The sequence below is a fragment of the Galeopterus variegatus genome, unplaced genomic scaffold (genome assembly GCF_000696425.1).
Source record: "Galeopterus variegatus unplaced genomic scaffold, G_variegatus-3.0.2 Scaffold55, whole genome shotgun sequence".
Lineage (NCBI taxonomy): Eukaryota > Metazoa > Chordata > Mammalia > Dermoptera > Cynocephalidae > Galeopterus > Galeopterus variegatus.
The window spans coordinates 262331-283191 of record NW_007726166.1 but is presented as its reverse complement, the minus strand read 5'-3'; the positions used below and the strand labels follow the sequence as shown (position 1 = coordinate 283191).

At 48.4% G+C, this 20861-nt stretch overlaps 1 protein-coding gene across 1 annotated transcript in view; it reads right to left on the bottom strand.

Annotated features, from left to right (window-relative positions):
* The window catches only part of TEF (thyrotrophic embryonic factor), a 24665-nt gene extending 4681 nt beyond the window's left edge, over positions 1 to 19984 (bottom strand). The window contains exons 1-3 of the mRNA XM_008574120.1: positions 19813 to 19984; positions 6185 to 6502; positions 568 to 788 (exon numbers count right to left, since the gene is read on the bottom strand). Coding sequence (XP_008572342.1) covers positions 568 to 788; positions 6185 to 6502; positions 19813 to 19915 — 642 coding nt within the window. The 5' untranslated portion in view covers positions 19916 to 19984. The remainder of the gene's footprint in view (positions 1 to 567; positions 789 to 6184; positions 6503 to 19812) is intronic.
* Between the last annotated feature and the right edge of the window lie 877 nt (positions 19985 to 20861).

Below are 20861 nucleotides of genomic sequence, written 5' to 3'. Positions count from 1 at the left end.
TTTTATGTGCTTATATGCCATCTTTTTTTTTTTTTTTTTTTTTTTGGTAAAGTGGGGTTTGAATTCAGGTCTGCCTGACTCCAAAGGCTGGAAGAAGTCTTCCTGTAAGTTTTTAATAAGAGAGGATGGAAAAACTGCAAAATTCCCTCTTTGCACATTTCTACAGAACCATCAGCTTGAAAGCTGCTTGCTCATCCCTGGGGATGGCAACATACAAGCTCCCTTCTGTCCTTCAAAGCAAGAACTTGTTTCAACTCCAGTTCTTGTAGCCTAGCGAGCTCCTGCTCAATGGCTGGGCTAAAGCCAGGGGAGCAGGAATATCAACACAGCTGATGGCCTGGTAAGAAGGGAGAAACTACAGGGAATCATATTGGCCAAACGCTACCTTACTCCCTATATTTCTACCAGACTGCTGCAGGATGTGGTTCTATACACTTAACTCATGTCTTTCTAAATGGTGTCCAAAAGAAGGGAGGGTTCTCCAGGTAAAATTAAACTTGAGTGAAGCATAGCCCCTAGGTTCTTGAACCAATGTTATGCCTTTACTTATAAAGGATTCCAGGTTACCTTTTGCTCATCAGGGACAAAGACCTTCTTAGCTTTTTTGATCATGGGCTGGGGCTTCAGGTCTTCCTCTGCAAACTTGTGCTTCCGAGGGTTGAAGAGCTCCCCACCTGGCACACTGGAGAGGACCAGATCGGCAGGGTCAGGATTGAAGTTCACATCCACCTCCACACAGTTGGGGTCAATTGGACTGGGAGTCTCCCGCTCCTTTTCCAGGGAGGATTCTGAAAGACACAGAGGCAGGTGGTCCTGAAGAAGCCCACTGGACAGAAAGGACCCATATTACACAGCTAGACACTTGCTTGAATATCAAGGTTGCACAAATTACCACAACACAGGAGGAAGAAAACTACAACAGCACCAGCCCCTAAACCAGACTGGCACACATGGTTCAATTCAACAACACAAACATGGAAAGAATTCTTCCCTTTAGGAACAGAATACTCAAAAGGAAACTGAGGACCTGGAAAAAGACAGGATTTTTGGATTGTTTTTTCCCCCCAGAAATGTTAAGCAAAACGTGTATTCATCATACTCAACCTCCTGTGGTTTCAAGTTCTCAGGTAATGAGAAACAGCTGAATCTCTCTATGAACGATAATGAGATAATAAGTTAGGGACACAGAATAAGTAATTGAAATAGATTCCACTTTTAAGTCCCTGAGACATGTCCGTCATTATACTCATAGTCTTATCACAACTCCGAAAGGAAGGTAGGTGGTTAATTCTATTTTACAGATGAGGAAACTATGGCTCAGAGAAATGAAATGGTTTTCCCAAAGTCACACAGATGATAAGTGACTGAACTAAAATTTGTTTTTTAGGTTTTTTTGGGTAATTGACCAGTAAGGGGATCCAATGAACTAAAATTTGAATCTTGGTCTGGCTGACTCTGATACTTTGTTCTTCCCTGCCCCACCTGGATGCCACTTTATAGTGGACATTGTATTAAAGCCACTTTGATAATTCAAAAATTGTGTTATTAAAGATAAGAGTTGTATTTTTAAAAAAACTATACCTTTGGCCTATTCGTTCAATGCTACTAATAGAAGTACACAAAATAATTATTCAGTCAACAGATATTGATTGAATACCTACTATATGCCACATACTGTCCTGGCAAAGACAAAACAATATAACAAAAGGTAAAAATCTCTGCTTTCATGGAATGTCACTCTAGTGGGGAAGGCTGACATTATACAAAATAAATAAAAAATCTATAAAAATGTTAGATATATGGATATTTGGGAGAAAAACCTTTCAGAAAGAGAGTGAACATCAGTGCAAAGGTCCTGAGGTAGGTGCTTGGCTGGTATATTCAAGGAACAGCAAGGAGGCCAGTGTGGTTGGAGTGAATGAATAAGAGGGGAGAGTAACAAGACAGGTCCGAAACAGAAAATGTTAGGACTTTAATCCCAACAAAGCAGTGGTTTTCAACAGGGGATGATTCTGCCCTGCAGAGGAATTTGGCCATGTCAGAACCAGAGGGGGTACTACTGGCATCTAATTGGTAGAAGCCAGGGATACTGCTAAATATCCTATAACGCACAAGTCAGTCTCTCCTCCCACCACAATAAAAACATCATCTGGTCTAAATGTCTGATTTTGACTTTTACCCTGAGATGGGAAGCCATCAGAGGGTTCTGAGTAGAGGAGTGACATGATCAGACTTAGGTTTTAACCGGATCACATCCTATTAGAAGAGGCTAGTTACAAAGAGGTCTGAGTGTCAGAGGAGTGAATGCCCAGGGACCAATGTGGTAAATGTAGGAATATAGCAGCATGCCAAACCCCATACCTGCAAGACAAAGAGCCAAGGTACCCACCACGTGAAAATGCTGTTCAAAGTGACACCCTGTCTGGGTGCCCGTCAGCGGCAACCAAATGCCAAGTTGTGTTTAAGGCTCAGGGACAGGACAAAAGGAAACAAAAGAGGACGATTTGCAAAGAGCACATTAAAAAAAGGGTTGGGGGCAATGATTTTGAGGAATCCCCCCCTTCCCAGTGGATAACTCTGTGAAGAAATTCTAGCAACTGACTATAAGACCTTGAAATGGCTCTGCTGGGGCCGGCCTGTGGCTCACTTGGGAGAGTGTGGTGCCGATGGCACCAAGGCCATGGGTTCAGATCCCTATATAAGGTTGGCCGGTTAACTCTCATGGGAGAGTGTGGTGCTGACAACACCAACTCAGGGGTTAGGATCCCCTTACCGGTCATCTTTAAAAAAAAAAAAAGGCTCTGCTGGCGCAAGAGGGAAATGTAATAGGTCTGTTGGTAATTTGCCTAAAACAATCTTTCTTTTCTTTTTTTTTTTTTAAAGATGACCGGTAAGGGGATCTTAACCCTTGACTTGGTGTTGTCAGCACCACTCTCTCCCACGTGAGCAAACTGGCCATCCATATATAGGGATCCGAACTTGTCGCCTTGGTGTTATCAGCACCGCACTCTCCCAAGTGAGCCACGGGCCAGCCCTAAAACATTATTTCTGAGGTCCATCATTACAAAAGATGTCAAAATTAAAATCAAAGGCTGACAACTAGAACTCTATTACTCTGCTGGTGAGAGTATAGATGACTACTTTGTACACTATTTGGCAGTATCTACAAAAGCTGAACATATGCATGCCCGATTACCCAGTCATTCTATTCCTAAATGTCCAAGAGAAATGCATACATATATTTACCAAAAGACATGCACCCAAATGCTCATGGCAGCACTATTCATAACCAAAACTAGAAACACCCAAATGTCCTTCAACTACAGAATGAATAAATTGTGGTATGTTCATACAATGGAATACTATCCAACAATGAAAATTAACAACTATTGCTACATGCAACAACATGGATGATTTTCACAAACATAAAGTTGAGTGAAAGAAGCCAGATACAAAGACTACATGCTACTTAAATCTTTTTTACAGAAGGAACTGAAAATTAAGAGGAATTCTACTTTCATTTCTAGCACGCGTACAATTCTTCAATATAAATCTTACTTCATCTGTAGTGTGAATTTTCTGTCAAAAGAATATTCCGTAAGTATGTTCTATAAAACTATTTTGTTAGTGTAAAGGAGTTCTGATGCCTATATAATTTATATGTGTACTATAAAGCTAGCTACAGAAAGCTATAAATGTAATAAGAGTATAGATGTAACTAATTTATAATAGTTAAAGACAAAGAAAGAGGACATAGTATACAATTCCATTTATAGAAAGTTCAACTACAAGCAAAACTAATCTTTGGTGACAGAAATAAGAATAATGATTACCTTTGGGGAGTATGACTGAGCAGGGTCTCAAGGTACTTCAGGGATACCAATAATGTTCCATGTCCTGATTTGGGTGCTAATTACATGGATAGGTTTACTTTGTGAAGATTTATCAAGCTGTACACTTATCATATGTGCACTTGCATATGCCATACTTCATTAGAAAGGTTGATTTAAAAACAAAATCAGGGCTCATCAGTTAGCTCAGTTGTTTTGAGCATGGTGCTGGTAAAAGCGAAGTCTAGGGTTCAATCCCTGTATCAACCAGCTGCCAAACGGACAAACAAACAAATAAAAATCAAAAGCGGATGCCGGGTCGAGCCCGTGGCGCACTCGGGAGAGTGCGGCGCTGGGAGTACAGCAGCGCTCCCGCCGCGGGTTTGGATGCTATATAGGGATGACCGGTGTGCTCACAGTGCTCACTGGCTGAGCGTGGTGCGGCCGGTCTCAAAAAGGACAAAAAAAAAAGTGGATTCCATCTAAGTGGTCTCAGGTACAAGGAGGAGATCATTTCTAGCTCTGCCCCCTACCCACACATGGAACCAGCCTTTTAGGACAACTTGACCAGCACTAAAATGAGCTGCCTTCAAAGGAGAATTCCACTGGAATCATTTAAAGCCTCTAGATCTAAACAGTTTATAGGGAAAAAAATGAGGGGCAGAGGAAAATACTAAATGGCACTACAGGGACACAGCCAGCAAAATCTAGCATGTGAAAAACTCTACAGGACAAATGATTTGGTTTCATTAACAAATAAATTGCAGGACCGGCCCGTGGCTCACTCGGGAGAGTGCGGTGCTGATAACACCAAGGCCCCGGGTTCGGATCCCATATAGGGATGGCTGGTTCGCTCACAGGCTGAGCGTGGTGCTGACAACACCAAGTCAAGGGTTAAGATCCCCTTACCGGTCATCTTTTAAAAAAAAAAACAAAAACAAAAACAAATAAATTGCAAAGAAGGAGGGGAGCCTACAGATTACAAGAAATTTAAGAGAAACATCAACCAAATGCACTATGTAGGTCTTAATTATCTCATAAATGTTATCTCATTGAATGTTGATGGATTTATTGTCAATTTTAGATGTCAAATTGGCTTTTTTTTTTTTTTATAAAGATGACCTGTAAGGGGATCTCAACCCTTGCCTTGGTGTTGTCAGCACCACGCTCTCCCAAGTGAGCCAACCGGCCATCCCTATATAGGATCTGAACCCACGGCCTTGGTGCTATCAGCACCACACTCTCCCGAGTGAGCCACGGGCCGGCCCCAAATTGGCATTTTTATTGTATTTTTTTTTAAAAGAATCCTTATATTTTAGATACATATTGTAATGGATGAAATGATATAATATCTAGAATTTGATTTAAAATAATTATGAGTTAAGGATTATTGAAGCAGGGTGATAGTTACATGGAGGTTCATAATAAATAGTAGTCTCTCACTTTTGCATTTTGTTTAAAATTTTTTCCATAATAAAAAGCTTAAAAAAACCAGAGAATGAAAATTTCTTGGGTATAGGTTCCCTGGGTGATATCTGCTCCCAGGAGACATCAGCCTGAATGCCTTTGAGCCTCCAGAAAACTTTGCAGAAATCCCTGAAACAGGAGCCAGATCTCCTCTGGTGGGTTCGTGTCCAGGGGCATGAAAACAAACCAATCAACCAGCCAACCCACCCACCCCCAGAGGTAAAACAGAAAAACAAGAGGATGAAAGACAGACCCTGAAGATAACTCTCCTGGCCAGGCAATGGGAATGCCTTCTTTGTGCCAGTGCCTAAGCAGTACCTGGTTATGGAGTTGGACATCCTGGGTTCAAGTGCTGCCTCCACTACCTACCGGCTGTGTGACCTTGGGCAAGTTACTTCTCTCTGCCTCAGTTTCTTCACAGGGATAATAGTACTAATCTCATAAGGTTCTTGTGAGGATTACGTGTTAATGCCTGGCACAGAGTAAGTGCTAAGTGTTAGCTTGTATTATTATTATTAGTGCCTGACCTTCCCAGTAATCTGTGGCAAAGGGCATGTGGGGTAAAAGAGCAGCATGGAGGCAATGCAGAATGAGATTCCTATCCTGCAAAGCTTCAGACTGGAAGGGCTCTCTCCACTGTCCTGACATTTGCAGCACATCAACCAACAGAAAAGCTCCAACTGCCACTGATGTGACTACTATTTTTACCTCCAGCCCCGGAGACTGTGCTGAAGGGTGGGGAGCAGAGGATTTCTGCATACTGCAGCCCCACCAGGACCTCCCTTCAGAGAAGGGGGTCACTGGGTGTGTGGACACAAGCAGCCCTCAGTGGGAGGTGGATTTCCTTGGATGGGACAGGCGGCCCTGCCCAAAGGCCTGCCACCAACCTGTGCTGGACACAGTTTCAGAGGGCTGAAAGACAGCAGTGGAGGAGGATGGTGGGGATGCTGTGGAAGAGCTGGCAGACTCCTTCCCTTCTAGCTCGGCCACATGCAGCAGCAGGTTCTGGGCCAGGTGGGTGGGACTGGCAGGGATGCCATTCTCCAGCAGGAACTCGTCCAGGTCCATGTACTCCAGGTGGAAAGACTCGCCGTCGTATGGGATGGTCTTGTCCCAGATGGGCGGCATGAGGGAGGCTGAGACGGCCATGGTGCTGGCTGCTGCTGCCTCATCCTCCTCCAACTTTTCCTTCCCCTTTTCCTTATCTGCAGACACAAAATCTGTGATGAGACACCACACACGAGGGTAACTCAATCTCAGGAAGTGGGCAGTGAGCCCCAAAGGGCTGATCCATCTTTCTCAGAGTCCTGATTCCATCCCATGCATTTCTGTTTTCCAGTTATAACCTGATGCTCGAAGCAGGCCCGGCTGATCTCCTTTAGAGATGGCATCATACCCTCATCCATGCCTGGCCTTCCCAGAATGCTCACCATATGTTCTGAGGCCTGATACGGTCCCAGGGTTAATTCAGAATAGGCTGTGGGATTTGCATCTGCAGTTGAGAGGCTACAAGGAAGGAAGTGGAGTTTCTGACCCTTCCTGATATCTCAGCATGGAATGGGCTGAGATCTTTAGGCCAAGAACTTTTGTGTTCTCCTGTCCTGTTCCCTCCAATTATGCTTCTCCATAGCAACCCAGACCAGGGCTGAATCCCAGCTGTGCCACCCACTTGCTGTGTGATGACCCTATCCACATTACTTAACTTCTCTGAGCCTCAGTGTCTTCCACTGTAAATAAGCATAAAGCTGCCTCTTTGGTGAAGATTACAGATAACATCTGAAAGTGTCTTACAGAGTTCCCAGCACATGGTAGGCATTCATTATTACTGTGAGCTCAGTAAGGGCAAAGACTGTATCTGATTCATTTTTAGATCTCAGGGGCAAACAAAGGAGTAGGCAGACAGTGGGCTATGAGAAAATGCATGTACTGAATGAAGAATATTGGATTTGTAAACAGATTTGCTTTAGATTTATTAGAGAGGGACTGGAGCTTATCTTCTCAGGATATTTTTCAGAGCAACTATTTCAAGAGATCTTTATCCCTGAACAAGTAAAAAAGACTGAAGGTAGGTTTTCTGGGAGGAAGGACAGGAATGGAGCTGAAGAAGACAGACTGCTCCTATTCAAAGCAAAACTAATCAACTAGTGGGGACTGGATCCCACCTAATTGTCTCCGTTAAAAAGTTATGCACATGGATATCCAAGAGAGGGCAATTAAGAATAAAAAGACTAGAGAGAAATGTGACAAGGTTGGAAGGAAATCAAAGTGACAGGGAGGCAAATCAGAGAAGTGGGAGATAAAATCATGACAAGTTCATAATGGGTTTTCAAAATTGAGGGAGACAACTTTGAACTCTGGAGTTAGAAGTAAAAAGGAGAAATCAAATATGATTATGTTAGATATAAACCAGTCATGCATGGACTCCTAGACACAGCCAAAAAGCAGCCTATTGGTCCAACAAAAATGGACACACCCAGTGAGTTAAGAAAGTGGAGGTTTTGACAAACAGAACTTGGTCGTGGCTGCTAATACAAATTAACTTGAATTATTGCAACTGCCTTCTCTACCAGACTTGGCTTAAAACCAATTGGGAAATAAGAAAGCCAAGGCTTGGTGAGCTGGGTGGGCCAGATGGCCTCCCTGCTCTGTTCCTCTGAGATCCTGACCCCACATTCTGTTCAGAAATGACTGTGACCCATGTTGGGTGGGGTCATTTGGGATCAAAAGAAGCAGAAGGAAGGAGACAGAGAAGCAGACATACTGAAGGACAAGCAACAATAAGTTCCAGGTTTTGCCTGGCCTAAGCAATTAAGGATATTTTATATCAGCGTTTTTGTAAGGTGGTGTTTTAAATTGTAAGAGACTAGGTCCAACACTCAGGTCACAGGGATTGACACCAGTGGTTGCCAATGTAGTAATATAGTTGAAAGAGCACCAGACAGAGTCATAAGGCCTAGCTATGTGACCTTGAGGAAGCATCCTCACCTCTCCAAGCCTCAACTTTCCTCATCTGGAAAGTAGGGATAATATCCTATAGGACTGTTTTGTAAGCCTACATAAAATAAGATTATGTCAAAATATTTTGTGAGCACTCTGCAAATGTAAGGTAGAGTTATTATTATGGATAGTTATTAACTGATAAACAAGAACCTGCCAGATGTGTACACCTGTCTCTGCAGCTTGTCTCAATCCCAGAATTGGAACAAAGCACTGCCTTATAAACAAACGGGTCTGTGCACATGGGGTGAAGCGGGAGGAGAGAGCCTGGCCTCACCTGATGTGCTAAAGCTATTTATAACCCAACAGTGACAGCCATAGGGATGGGAGCCTCAGAACACACCCAGGAAAGGAAGAGAAAAGGTATTTTTTAAAGGAAAATTAATTCTTCAGGATAGACAATTTACAGAAGGCCTATCCCTTCCAAACTCCCTGAAATTACACTGATGGCTCTTGGAAATTCAAACATGTCAGACTGAAAGCATACTTCAGTGCATCTAAAACCCCACCATAGGTGGCATTCCTGCTGCTTTATGAACCTCATCTCCCAGGCCAAAAAACAAGGCCAAACCTACTTTCCACACATGCTCTAGGGACCTTTGTGGCTTAAGCAATAAGATGAAGCGCAGTCCTGCCAATGTGGCCCCAAAGACTAGGGTCAGCCCAAACACCCAGGGGAAGGGCCTCAGTGGCTTCATCCTGACCCTCATCCCATCCCTGTTTCACCCCGCACCCCTCCCCCACAGGCACGTCAGCAGCAGGCCCTAAGCACATTTCCAGAAAATCTCCAGCGTGGACCTAGCAGCTGGGGATACTCACACCCAGGCAGGAAGACAGGTCCTTGCCCGAGGCGGGGGGAGGCCACATACCAAGACAACCCGCTACCGTAGACCAGTGCTTCTCAAACTTTGGTGGACTGTGCAACCATGGGGGCGGGGTGCGAGGAGGTGCTCTTTAAAATGCAGACTCCTGTCCCAGGAGCCGCAGACCGGGTGGGGCCCAGGAACCGGCATTTTAAACAAGCATCCCGAGTGACTCCGCACCAGGCGGCCCCAGGGCACAGATGCCCTGGCGCGTCACTTAAGTGGCTGCCCCTGACCTCCATCAGACTCCTCATGAACCCCTCCACGAACCTCCTCCTCTCGCCCACCCTCCCACCCTCCCCCTCCTGACTCCTCTCTCAGCTCATCTCCTGATCTCCTCTCCCTAAGCCCCTCGCCTAGTCCTCCAGAGCCTTCGTTATCCCCAGACCCCGTCCCCCTCCGCTGGACCGCTTCACCGGCCAGCTTCCCGGGATCGCGGCTTCGGATTGGCCCACCTGTCAGGGGGCAGGCGCAGCTCCCCGGGCCGTGATTGGCTAGGCGGCCGGGTGAGCGAGACACGTGCGGGGCCGGGTGAGGAGTCCCCGCCCCGTCCGCCCCTGGGCCCCCTGATTGGCGCCTGCTGAGCCCGTGGCGTAAGGCCTTTTGGGAGGCAGCTCCTTCCTCTCTACCGGTTGTTTTCCCTTCGCTACCCTCTTCGTGACCCTGTCCTGCTCCCAAACCCCCGTAGCCTCTTTCCTTTTCCTCTCGTCCCAATCTCGCAACCTTCCGGACGCGCCACAGAAGGGAGGCGGGGCTGGACGCGGACGGGCCGGCCGTGGGAGCCCGATAGCCGGCTCGGGCTGCGGGGACGACCGACCGTGGGTCACGTGGAGCTGCAGCCGAGTCTAGTCACGTGGGGAGGGGGAAGAGGAGGCGGGCGCGGCGACAGCCAATGGGGGCGGGGCCCGGGGTGGTGCACGAGGCCCCGCACGTGCGGGGCTGCGGCGGGAGGGGAGGCGGGAGGTGGGGGGCCTTTTTGTTCCGAGGACTCTGCTCAGGGTCGTCGAATGGGGGCGACACGCCTCCTCTCACGCGACCCAGAGGTTGGCTGAGGGCAGAGCCGTAGGGGTGGCCTGGGCGGGCTTGGCCGCCGCTGGAAGGGGTGTCAGGTTGCCCACTGATCCCGGCTTTGTGGTGCGGGCGTGGCGGCCAGATAAACACTAACGTGGAGGGAGCGTTCTTCAGGCCCAGCCTTGAGGCAGAGCCGGGTACACGCTTCCGTCCTCCCACTTACTAGCTTGTGACCTTGGGAGAGTCCGGTGCTTCGCTTGAGCTTGTTTCCTTGGCCATAAAATTAAGAGGTTGGGCTAGAAAATCTCTACGGTCCTCTACAGCTCTGAAATTCTGTTCATTTCTAGGACTTTCCCTTTCTTTTCCTAGAAAAAAACAAAACACAAGTCTTTGACACGAGGTGCCAATCCCACATTTTGTGGGAAACCACCTTCTTTCTCAAAATATAAATACTGCTTGGGAAACCTGTAAAAATATTAAAAGGTGAAGGGGTACACAAATGTAAAGACGTCATCGGAAGCCTCTAACTTTGTACCTTTTCGTAATACAAATCATATTCTGCTTCAAACCCAAACAGTACTAGACTCTCCTGGCTTAAACTCCTCGAGGGCAGGGACTTTGCTTATTTATCCTGTATCCCAATGGCTTCGGGCCTCAGAATAGGAGGGGCTGGGGGGAATGTAGGATGGCAGTTCTTGGTTCAGGGGGCAGGTGCATGACCGCATCACCCAGCTAGTTGAAAGTTGTCAGGTTGATGCAATCAGAATTTTGCTAGGAGTTGAAGAAAAAGAAGTTGGGTAGCTAAGCAGGCCTGGAAAGCAAAAATTTGAAGGACTTCGAGTGGTGTTAGGAACAGGGTGATGGAGTCTGACTCCAGAATTCAAGTTCTGGACTGGCCCATTAGCTCAGTTGGTTAGAGCACAGGGTTAGGGTTAGGGTTAGGGCAAGGTCAAGGGTTCGGGTTCCGGCACCAGCCAGCCGACCAAAACCCCACAAAATTCAAGATATTGCTGCTACACTAAGTAGACTTCCTTTACTTTCTGAATCTGATGTCTCCCGCCCATTGCCTCACCTCTCCAGGCCTCCTTTTCTTTACATGTCAAATGGAACTCCCTATGGGGCTCCTGGGAGCCAATGTGTGCAAGTGCACGATTGCAAACCTGCAACAAATGGTGGTTTTTATAATTTTACTAAAACTGTGATGGTATTGGATCCACTGGTTAGTGTGTCTGTTATCCTAGAGGCTAGTGCCTATATCACTTTCATTAGACAGTGACTATATCACTCTCAATTTAGTGGAAATAGAAAGTTGGGCACAGAAAATCTTAATGTTTTGTAGAATTGTTCGTTGGAGCTCTGTATATGGCTAAACTAAGATATCTTTAGGAGAAACTGACCTAGACGTTTTTATAAACAAATTTCTTTCTTTTTTTTTTTTTTTTTTAAAGATGACCGGTAAGGGGATCTTAACCCTTGACTTGGTGTTGTCAGCACCACACTCACCCAGTGAGCAAACTGGCCATCCCTATATGGGATCCGAACCCGGGGCCTTGGTGTTATCAGCACCACACTCTCCCGAGTGAGCCATGGGCCGGCCCTATAAACAAATTTCAAAGGGCATTCCAAGGAAATTGATTTTAAAAAGATAGGAAACTTTAAAAAACAAAACAAAACACAGGGGACTGGCAGGTTATCAGTTGGTTAGAGCACAGTGTGATAAAAAAAAAAAAAAACACAGCTAGTATGACCATGGTAAATCTTATTGGATTAGAGTTAAATGTGTATTTTGTGGCTAATATGACATTATTGAGGGGAAAGACAATTCTCACGTTGTTAGAAGAGGATTAATGATAACAGTGGAAGGTTATAACATTTGTTTATGACAAAAGTGGGCTGTAGTAAAAGGCAGTAAAGACTTAGATTTTCTTTTTTCTTTTTTTTTTAGTTATAATTACCCAAAATGGTTAACACCTACTCCAGTCATCACCCAGCTCGGAGCAACTAACCTAATAGGCAAGTGACACTGGTGGAACTGAGACTAGCGGGTTTGGCCTTCAAAAAGTCTTGATTCTGTTCATGTACTGACATTCCCCAGAGATGGTTTCCCCCCCTGGATAACCATAGGGTAAATGGTGTGTCACAAATACTGCAAGAGCATTATAAACATGTTCTCTCTTGTGCTTAATTGCAAGCTGTGAGGTTAGTTACGTTGCCCACTTGCAGCATTTGACAGCACCATTCTGGAGGTGGTGAGCCATTATGTTCTCTTTTTCATTCTCCAACTGTCCCGAGAAGCAGCCTCTCTCCACTTCTGTCTCCTCTCAGTAAAGTGGGAATAATGGTGCGACCCACTCTTCTCTTAGTGGAGGAAAAAATGTTGTGAGAATTATCTAATTTCCATAGTGTTTATGAGCCCTACAAAGACATTAACCCCATAAGAAAAACATGTTATTAGGTGGTTAAGACTTTAAAGGTAGGAAGTAGCACCTTAGTATTCTTTAGTAATAGGTTTTCAGTGCAGCAGCTTTTGAGGGAAGTGTGGGGCCTGGAGTAGTGGTGACTTTGTGGGCTTGGAAGGCAGGCCTGTGGAGAATCTCCCCTTAGTTGCTGACCAGCCATGTGGCCTTGGGCAAATGGCTTCTTCTGTCTAAGCCTCAGTTATTTTCCTCTTGGAAACAGAGATGGACCTATCTATGTCACAGGGTGGTTATGAGGATTATCTGTGATAAGCAATGTCAAGTGCCTGCCTAGAACAGTGCATGGCATGGACTGGGTGCCCACCCTTCCCCTGCCATTCGGGTTGTGTTGGGTCAGAAGTAGAATGAATACGGGTGTAAGGACGAGGGCAGTGGGCCTGAGAGTGGGTTACAGAGTTTAATCCAGCCAAAGCTGGATTGGCTTTAAATGCTACTCTTTACTATTCCAGAAACCTACTAACCAACCCAAATTAAAAGCTTTATTCAATTGCGCATATGCAGAGCAAGTGCTTTTCATTAAGCCATTTTGCCAGATTGGATGATTATTATTTAAACTTGAAGTTTAGAGTTGAAGCTAAAACTCCATCATGGGAGTTTTGACCAGATACCCCATAATGCTTTCTTTGGCAATATATTCAGCATCTAGTAGGACAATCCCACTCTGTCTTCTGATTTACTGAAAGGTGGGACATGAACCTCAGATATGGAAGAGTGGGATGATGATAAGGCTTCTATTGATCTCTAACAAAGCCCAATTATCTGTGTCCTCTGCCAATACCAAATGCAGGAGAGCATGATTCAGGGTAGCAACTCAGTAAGTATTTGTTGGCTTGCTTTGTTGTTGGTGCTGGTAGGAGGGTTCAACAAAACCTTTCAGAGCCAAGTCATGTACATTTGGAGCATTATTAACATTAAATAACAGTTGAGTTTGATTCACAATTGAACCTGGAATAACAAACAAATAAGGCAAGTTCCCCAGCACTAGCTTTGCCAACAACTCTCCTTTCTAGCCCACATACCTGTGGCTGCATAGTTCTAGGCTCTGTGGTTTGTACCTTGGTCTCAGTGTGTTCCAGTAAAGAAGTGGTGGGTGGAGGCTCTTTACTAATTCTTGCCCATTTCTTCAGTACTCTCCAGAGTACTGTTTTCCTGTTTGGCTTGCATTTTGCCCACTCTCAGGGTTCAGATTACCGATGGAAAGCTGCCTCAGCAGTGCCATTTCCAGAGAGAAGCCCTCTTCTCCAGCCTCTGCATTGTCCCAGCAGCCACCACCTGATATCCATGGTTTCTTCAGTCGAAGCTGTATTTGTGTTACAGTGGTGGGGTGTGGGCTCTGGAGCTGGACCATCTCCATCTGATTCCTGCTTAGATTGCTTTCTGTGTGACCTTGGGCAAGTTACTTATCCTCTTTGTGCCGGGGTGTCAGAAGTAAAGGAGTTAATTCAGGCACGGTGCTGAGGCAGCACCTGGCACATAGTAAGTGCTCAATTTAACTCTTACTATAATTCTGTCTTGTGTTCTGGAGATACCTCATTCTTTCCCACCTGCCACTTCCCCAAGAATAGCGGGGGTGGAGGGAAGGGGTGGGCAGGACCTTATAGACAGGGAGGTGACAACTTCACTCTTCTTTTTTTTTTTGTCTTTTTCGTGACCAGTAAGGGGATTGCAATCCTTGGTGTGGTGTCGCCCGCACCATACTCAGCCAGTGAGCGCACCAGCCATTCCTATATAGGATCCGAACCCGTGGCGGGAGCGTCGCTGCGCTCCCAGCACCGCACTCTCCCGAGTGTGCCATGGGCTCAGCCCAACTTCACTCTTCTTTACGACCTTCAGGACCCTGCAGACTCACCTTTGTAAGTCTCTCCAACCTCATCTCACACTTCTCTCTCCTTTCCTTGCGCACCTTCTGCAGCCCAGTGGCCTTTTATTCCTCAGACACATTTAAGTCTTTCCAGCCCCAGGAAAGGGCCTTTGCAGGTGCCTGAAAGTTCATGGTGTAGCTGTCTATTTCTTACCCTCCAGGCTTCAGCTCAAATGTGATTCCCTTGGAAAAGCTGGCCCTGACCCCCTCTCCCACAATTGCTGGTTTTCTCTCTCCCCACTGGAATGCAGATGCCAGGTGAGCAAGTACATTGTTTGTCTCATTCACCCCGAGCCATGGTGTAGCAAATACTCAATAAGCAAATGATTGGTTGACCAAGAGGTACTGCCCTGAGACATGGTTTCAGAGATCAGGGAGTCCTGTGGATAGTCCCGGGCCTGGAAGCGGGAGGAACTAGATTTGACTCCCTCAACAGCTGTGTGGGCTTCCCACCTCTGAGCATTTGTTTCCTCATCTGTAGAGTGGGTAATCAAACCTCCCTTGCAAAGCCATTGCACAGATAGTGATGTAGAAACATGTAGCACAATTCCGGGCACACGCTCAAGAGGCAGTGACTAGGGCTGGCTGGTTAGCTCAGTTTGTTAGAGCACAGCCTTGTGACACCCAGGTCAGGGGATCTGATCCCCATACCGGCCAACCTCTCCCCCCCACCCCAAAAAAGGTAGTGGCTGTTAAAATCAGGAGCCATTCCTTTGCAACCTAGCTTTGGGTCAAGCCCAAAGCAAAGCCATCTGGAAGGGGCACTCCTCAACACTGCCGTCAGTGTCTGGCACTTGGTGAGAATGAGTTTCTCACATTTCTGATTGGTGAGGGGGGGACAGGTAGAGAAGGCGGCTCTGAGCCCATAAGGTAGGAGGGAGGAAAAGAGGCCAGCTGGCATACTGGCTCTGAGTTCATTTTCTCACCAGAAGAATGGGGAAAATACACCATTTAGAAGGTTGTAGTGAGGGCCAGCCCGGTGGCGCACTCGGTAGAGTGCGGTGCTTGGGAGCGCAGTGGCGCTCCCGCCGAGGGTTCGGATCCCATATAGAGACCAGTCCACTCACTGGTTGAACCTGGTGCGGGCGCGACACCGAGGGTTACGATCCCGTTGCCGGTTGCAGTACGGGCGCGACACTGAGGGTTGCAATTCCAAAAGACAAAAAGGAAAAAAAAAAAAGAAGGTTGTAGTGAGGATTAAATGAGCTTACCCATCCAGCGCACAGAAGGCTCCCTCCACTTTCCCCTCCTCCCCTCCATCCCTCCTCCCCAACAGCAAACTCCAAGATTTCTCAGTTTTGCTCTGCTTTTCCCAGGCTGTGAGTGGAGGCAAACACTTGGACCTCTACTAAGGCCAAGCCCAGGACAGCCCAGGCTGCACCGAGTCCACCTTCTCAGCCCATTTACCTCAGCCCACCAAGAGAACGACTCCAAGGCCCCGTCCTCCTGCACCCCTGCCTCTGTCACAGCAAGTCCCATGGAGATCCTGCCTGTTGTCATACAGCTAGCCCGTCCCATTTGGTGCAGGGCCATGGCACCATGCCCCTAGGAGCCTCAGCATACGTTTCCAAGGAGACAGCCCTGTGTGTGCACACACAAACTTGTAACACTCAGTTCTTTAGAGAAAGGTGGAGAGGAAGGTGGAAAGAGAGGAATGAGGCTCAGATTGCAAATGTGATGTAGATAGAAGGAACGTAATGTCAGGCCGAGCTGCTGTTTGCCTGTCACAGAGAAAACAGCACAGCACTTCACAGTTTTCAAACAGCTTCATGTGGGATGACTCGTTTAATCCTGGCAATGAGCCCATGACACAGGTGTTCTTTTTCCCTGTTTTACAGATTAGAGATGGAAAGAGAGAGAGGCAAGTCAAGGATAACTGGCCAGTGGGCAGCAGAGGCAAGTTCAAGTCCTGTCTGATTACAAGCCCTCTGTTGTCTTCCCTGAGCCACCTGCCTTGCCCAGGAGTAATTCTTTTTTAAGTAGTGCCCCAGGCAGGATCCCTCTCTGCCCAGCTCAAAGCAAGTGACTCGTTCAACCTTCAAGTGTGTTTTCAAGCTTCATAGCTCCCTGGAAAGGAGGCCTGAGTGACTAAAGGTGACAGAAAGATGGGGAGAGGGTTGCCTTGGAGCACAGCCAAGGCCCCATGTGGAGAGGGAAGGATGGGGGTGGAGAGCTAACAGTGGTTTACAGATGCCCAGTCTTTCCACAAGCTGGAGAAGAGAGAAGCGAGAGATGGAGTAAGCGGTCTGGAACGGAAACAGTCCTTGGAAGAGGATCCTTGGGAGAAAGGGCAGGAGCAGAGATAGGAAGAGTAGTCTTTCAGTACCAGGGCCCATAGACATAGAAGGGAAACTGAATCAAGGCTTCAGGTACAGACCCATCTTTTTGCTGGACATGGATTTCTCTGCCCTTAGGGAAGTTGGTTGAACTGCTGGTCCAGATTGACTCAGGTCTGGTCATCTCTGCTTATCCAGGGACAGGAAAGAGGCAGAGGTCTGCACAGGCTGGGGTGGGAGGCTCAGGGGCAGCAAGAGGGAGAGGGGCCCCAAATTTGGGCCTCAAGGAGTATCGTTGAGCTAGAAAGTGGAGTGAGAGGCTGGAGGGAGAGCAGAGTCTCGTGAGAGCACACTTGGAATTTCTCACACCCTTCATGGCTTTCTTCTGAAATTCCCTCCCACTGACGCCAAGATACGCTCTGCCTGTGACTTCAGTGTCACATGGTCATTGGGCTGGAGAAAGAAGGGAATGTGGGGAGAAAGAAGAAACCCGGTCCTTTTCACACCAGACAGGGAGCCCAAGAAAATCCACCAAAACAGGGGAAGCAATCCTGAGGGACACTCCTGTTTTCTGGGGGCAACTAGCCTCTGATGTTTTCCTCCCATTGAGGTCAGAAGCCAGAGTGTTTGGAAATGGGCAGAGAAGCTGCTTCAACAAGAACTTTTTAAGTACATGCTACACGACTGCTTAAAATTCTAGATCTATATGGTGGGTGTACTCTCTTTTCACCAAGGTATATTGCTTTTCAGGCAGACATTTTTGTTTTATAAATAATTTGGAGAGTCTGGAAGCTCTGGAAAATAGTGATTGCAGGGTAGAGGCGGTAGTGTGAATGAGGTCTTTGTGACCCCTTTGGCCGTCAACCCTCTTCCCCTCATTTTACCTACCCAGTTGGCCACAGGCATCTGTCAGTCCTGTGGGATCTCACCCTCCTGACCCTCAGTGAGACTACTCGCAAAGTGTTAGAAGGTGACCTGAAACTCTGGCCCACACCCCTCAGATCTACTCAGCCGTACCGGACTAACTAATCCTCAGCCAGAGCTTGCCAGTTCTTGGCAAAGCTCTGCCTGAAACCTTGGGCAAGTCCCGTAAGTGCTGGGCCTTGTCTTTGCCCATCTTGTTGCAGGCCTCTGCACACCAGCTGGGAGCCAGCAACCGGCAGTTGCTGCCACACTTCTAAGACCTTGTTATCCTCATCCAAGGTGCAGTACCCCAAGTCACCCCCGAGACCCTTCCCTGCCTAGTTGGGATCTGGCCCTGCAGTGCAGCTGGCAGCCCAGGGCTCCTTGTGCATGGAGGGGCATCCTGAGACACCTGGGTGGGGCCAGAAGGGGGCTGCGCTACCTTCCCTGGGTCCCTGGACCAAGAAGGGAACCGTCCACCTCTAGCTTTTGGAAAGCCTTTCAGTTTTGCCCACCCACATGGGCCGTTCAGAGATGGAACAAAAGTCAGCTGTGGCATGTTTGTGGGCACGGACTCCATCTGGGGGCTCAGCCATCAGGCTGAATTGCAGAGGGCTTTCCTGAGGAGGTGGGCTTTTGGGAGTAGCTGGTGTCCTGAGAGCCAGGAGGGAGTAGGAGCTCTTTCTGTGAGCCCACCTCAGAGGGTGGCCTGTACTATCTTAGCATTTGAAACCACAGGTGCAGGGGCCGGCCCGTGGCTCACTTGGGAGAGTGTGGTGCTGATAATACCAAGGCCATGGGTTTGGATCCCTATATAGGGATGGCCAGTTAGCTCACTTGCAAGAACATGGTGCTGACAACACCAAGTCAAGGGTTAAGATCCCCTTACCGGTCATCTTTTAAAAAAAGAAAGGAAAAAATAAAATAAAACAAAGAAACCACGGGTGCAAGCTAAGGGACCTCTCTCTAAGAGAGAGCCTATGGGAGACCCTTCCCTGAGCTCTGGGAGCCACTCTCCTCCCTGGGTCAGTGTCTTTCGAGGAGCAGAGCCTGCGGCCCCTCCTTTCTTGACTTGACAGAAACAAGCCCACACCCGGCTCCAAATGCTGAGGGGAGGCCAGTGGCTGTGGTGTCTGTCCCCTGGCTCCAAAGTTTGGGATTGCTCTATGAGAGTCCTGTCTGTGGAAGGAATTCCGTGGGGACAACCATGCCCACCTGATGATGATGTATATCAGGTGCCACCACAGCAGGATGAGGGAGAGGCCTGAGAAAGGTCCCCCGAGGGGACACCTCAGGCTCCTAAGTCAGTCTCAGGCAGCAGAGGCCAACTGGGCCCCTCTAAAGTCAATGAGGAGTTTGAGCAATGAGGACCTGGGGGTGAGCCCCTGACATCTTGGAACAGAAGAGATTTGGAGAAATATTTATCAGGAGGGAGCACCCTCAGCAGGTGGCCCCCAATACTCCTCAGCACTAATTGTGGCCTTGGGTTTCCCAGGCAGGACTTGGGAGACACCTGGTGCTGGCTGCCGGATCTGCCCCTCGGTTCACACCCCCTCAGCCTGCTCCCTCGCCTGCCCGTGTTTGCCTGTGGTATCCTAGGAACGTGGGGCTCTGAGCCTTGTGGTCCTGTTACATAACAGCTCCCATCCCATCCATGAGTTCAGCCCTCCAGCGAGCGAGAGCCGCAGCAGGCGCAGCAAAGAAAGCCTCCTCTCCTGACTCGGGCTCCTGCTGCCCAAATCTACAGTCTCTGCCACTCCTCTGCCCACCCCTAACATGCAGAGGGAGGGAGCTTAAGGAACAATCAACATCCAGCTGGATTTTTCAACAGGGCTCTCTGGTCCTGTCCTTGTCCCACGTGAGCACAGCACCTGTCAGTGGCTGCACACTGGCCATGGCTTCCCAAGCTAGCAAGCCTAGGGGGCAGACCCAGAGTCTGCACCCCCATACCTCCTGAGTCCCTCTCTGCACCGCAGCCCTTTCTCTTGCCCAGGATGGGACCAAGGGTGGACCCCTGCTGGGGACCTTCCCTATTCTGGAGATGCCCATCTAGCCACTGTGCCTGTGGCTGCCCCCACCCCTTAGGCACTTGGGTAGCCAGCCAACGCAGACCACCTGTTCTCCTACCTGTCTTCTTCTCTGGCCAAGGCAGAGAGTGCTCCAGCAGGGACTTGAGGACCTCAGGCATGTCCATGGCAGGGGCCACTCCGAACCGGTCGCAGCTAGACATGGCCCAGCAGGAGGTGCTTGCTCCTGGGAGTTTAGAAGCAGCTGGGGAGGGGGCTGGCCCGGGAGCAGCAGGCTAGGGAGGCAGGCAGGGTGGGAGCCTGAGGCAGCCAATGGGCAGTACCGGCCCAACCCATCCGTCCACCCCCAGCTCGGCCACCTGCCAGCTCTGGCTGCAGCCAGGCCTTCCCACTGCTTGGCAGGGCGGGCCTGGCCCTGTGCCAGCTGCAGCACGTGGAGCCTCTGCGCCAATCCTCTGACAGAGAACCCGGCCTGTTATCTAACTTTGCAAAGGGAAGTTCTCTCCCAGGCTGAGAGCCATAACCAGGGCTGCCAGGTGAGAACGGGCGGGCGAGCACAGCTCCACGCCCACATTGAGCATGTACCGACACACAGCGGGAGGTGCCCTGGAGGCCTAAGCACAACGGAGAGCAGGGCATGCACGGAAACCGCCTGGGACTGGGACTTGAGGTCCCAGGAAGAGAGGATGATTGGCAAGACCAGCATCCCAGGCAGCTCAGCATATACAGGGACATCAGTGGACATGATGCATTCGTTCACTTGTGAGCTGTGAGCCCGGAGGGGGTGTGGCATGTTTTGATGCTGATGTGTATATGCCATGCACATGTGCCCTGCAAGGCACATGAGTGTACATGTGGCATGCATAATTAGGACTTTATACCATCTCCAGAGCCTGGAGCCTGTTCCTCAAAGGGAAGTGCCAAAACCTGCTGCCTAAGGTTTTTTGGGAGAGGGGAGAAGAGGTAGGTGCCTAGTGGACAAGTGCTGGGAGGGCAGGCAGGGCAGGCACCACTGAAGGGGCAGCTCTGCAAACTGGCTTAGGCTTGTCCTGGATGAAGAATCTCTGCCTCTCAGCCCATTGTTATAGGGACTTTAGTGGCAATTGGCTGTTTGCTGTAGTCTCCTCCCATGCCTTCTCACTAGGACAC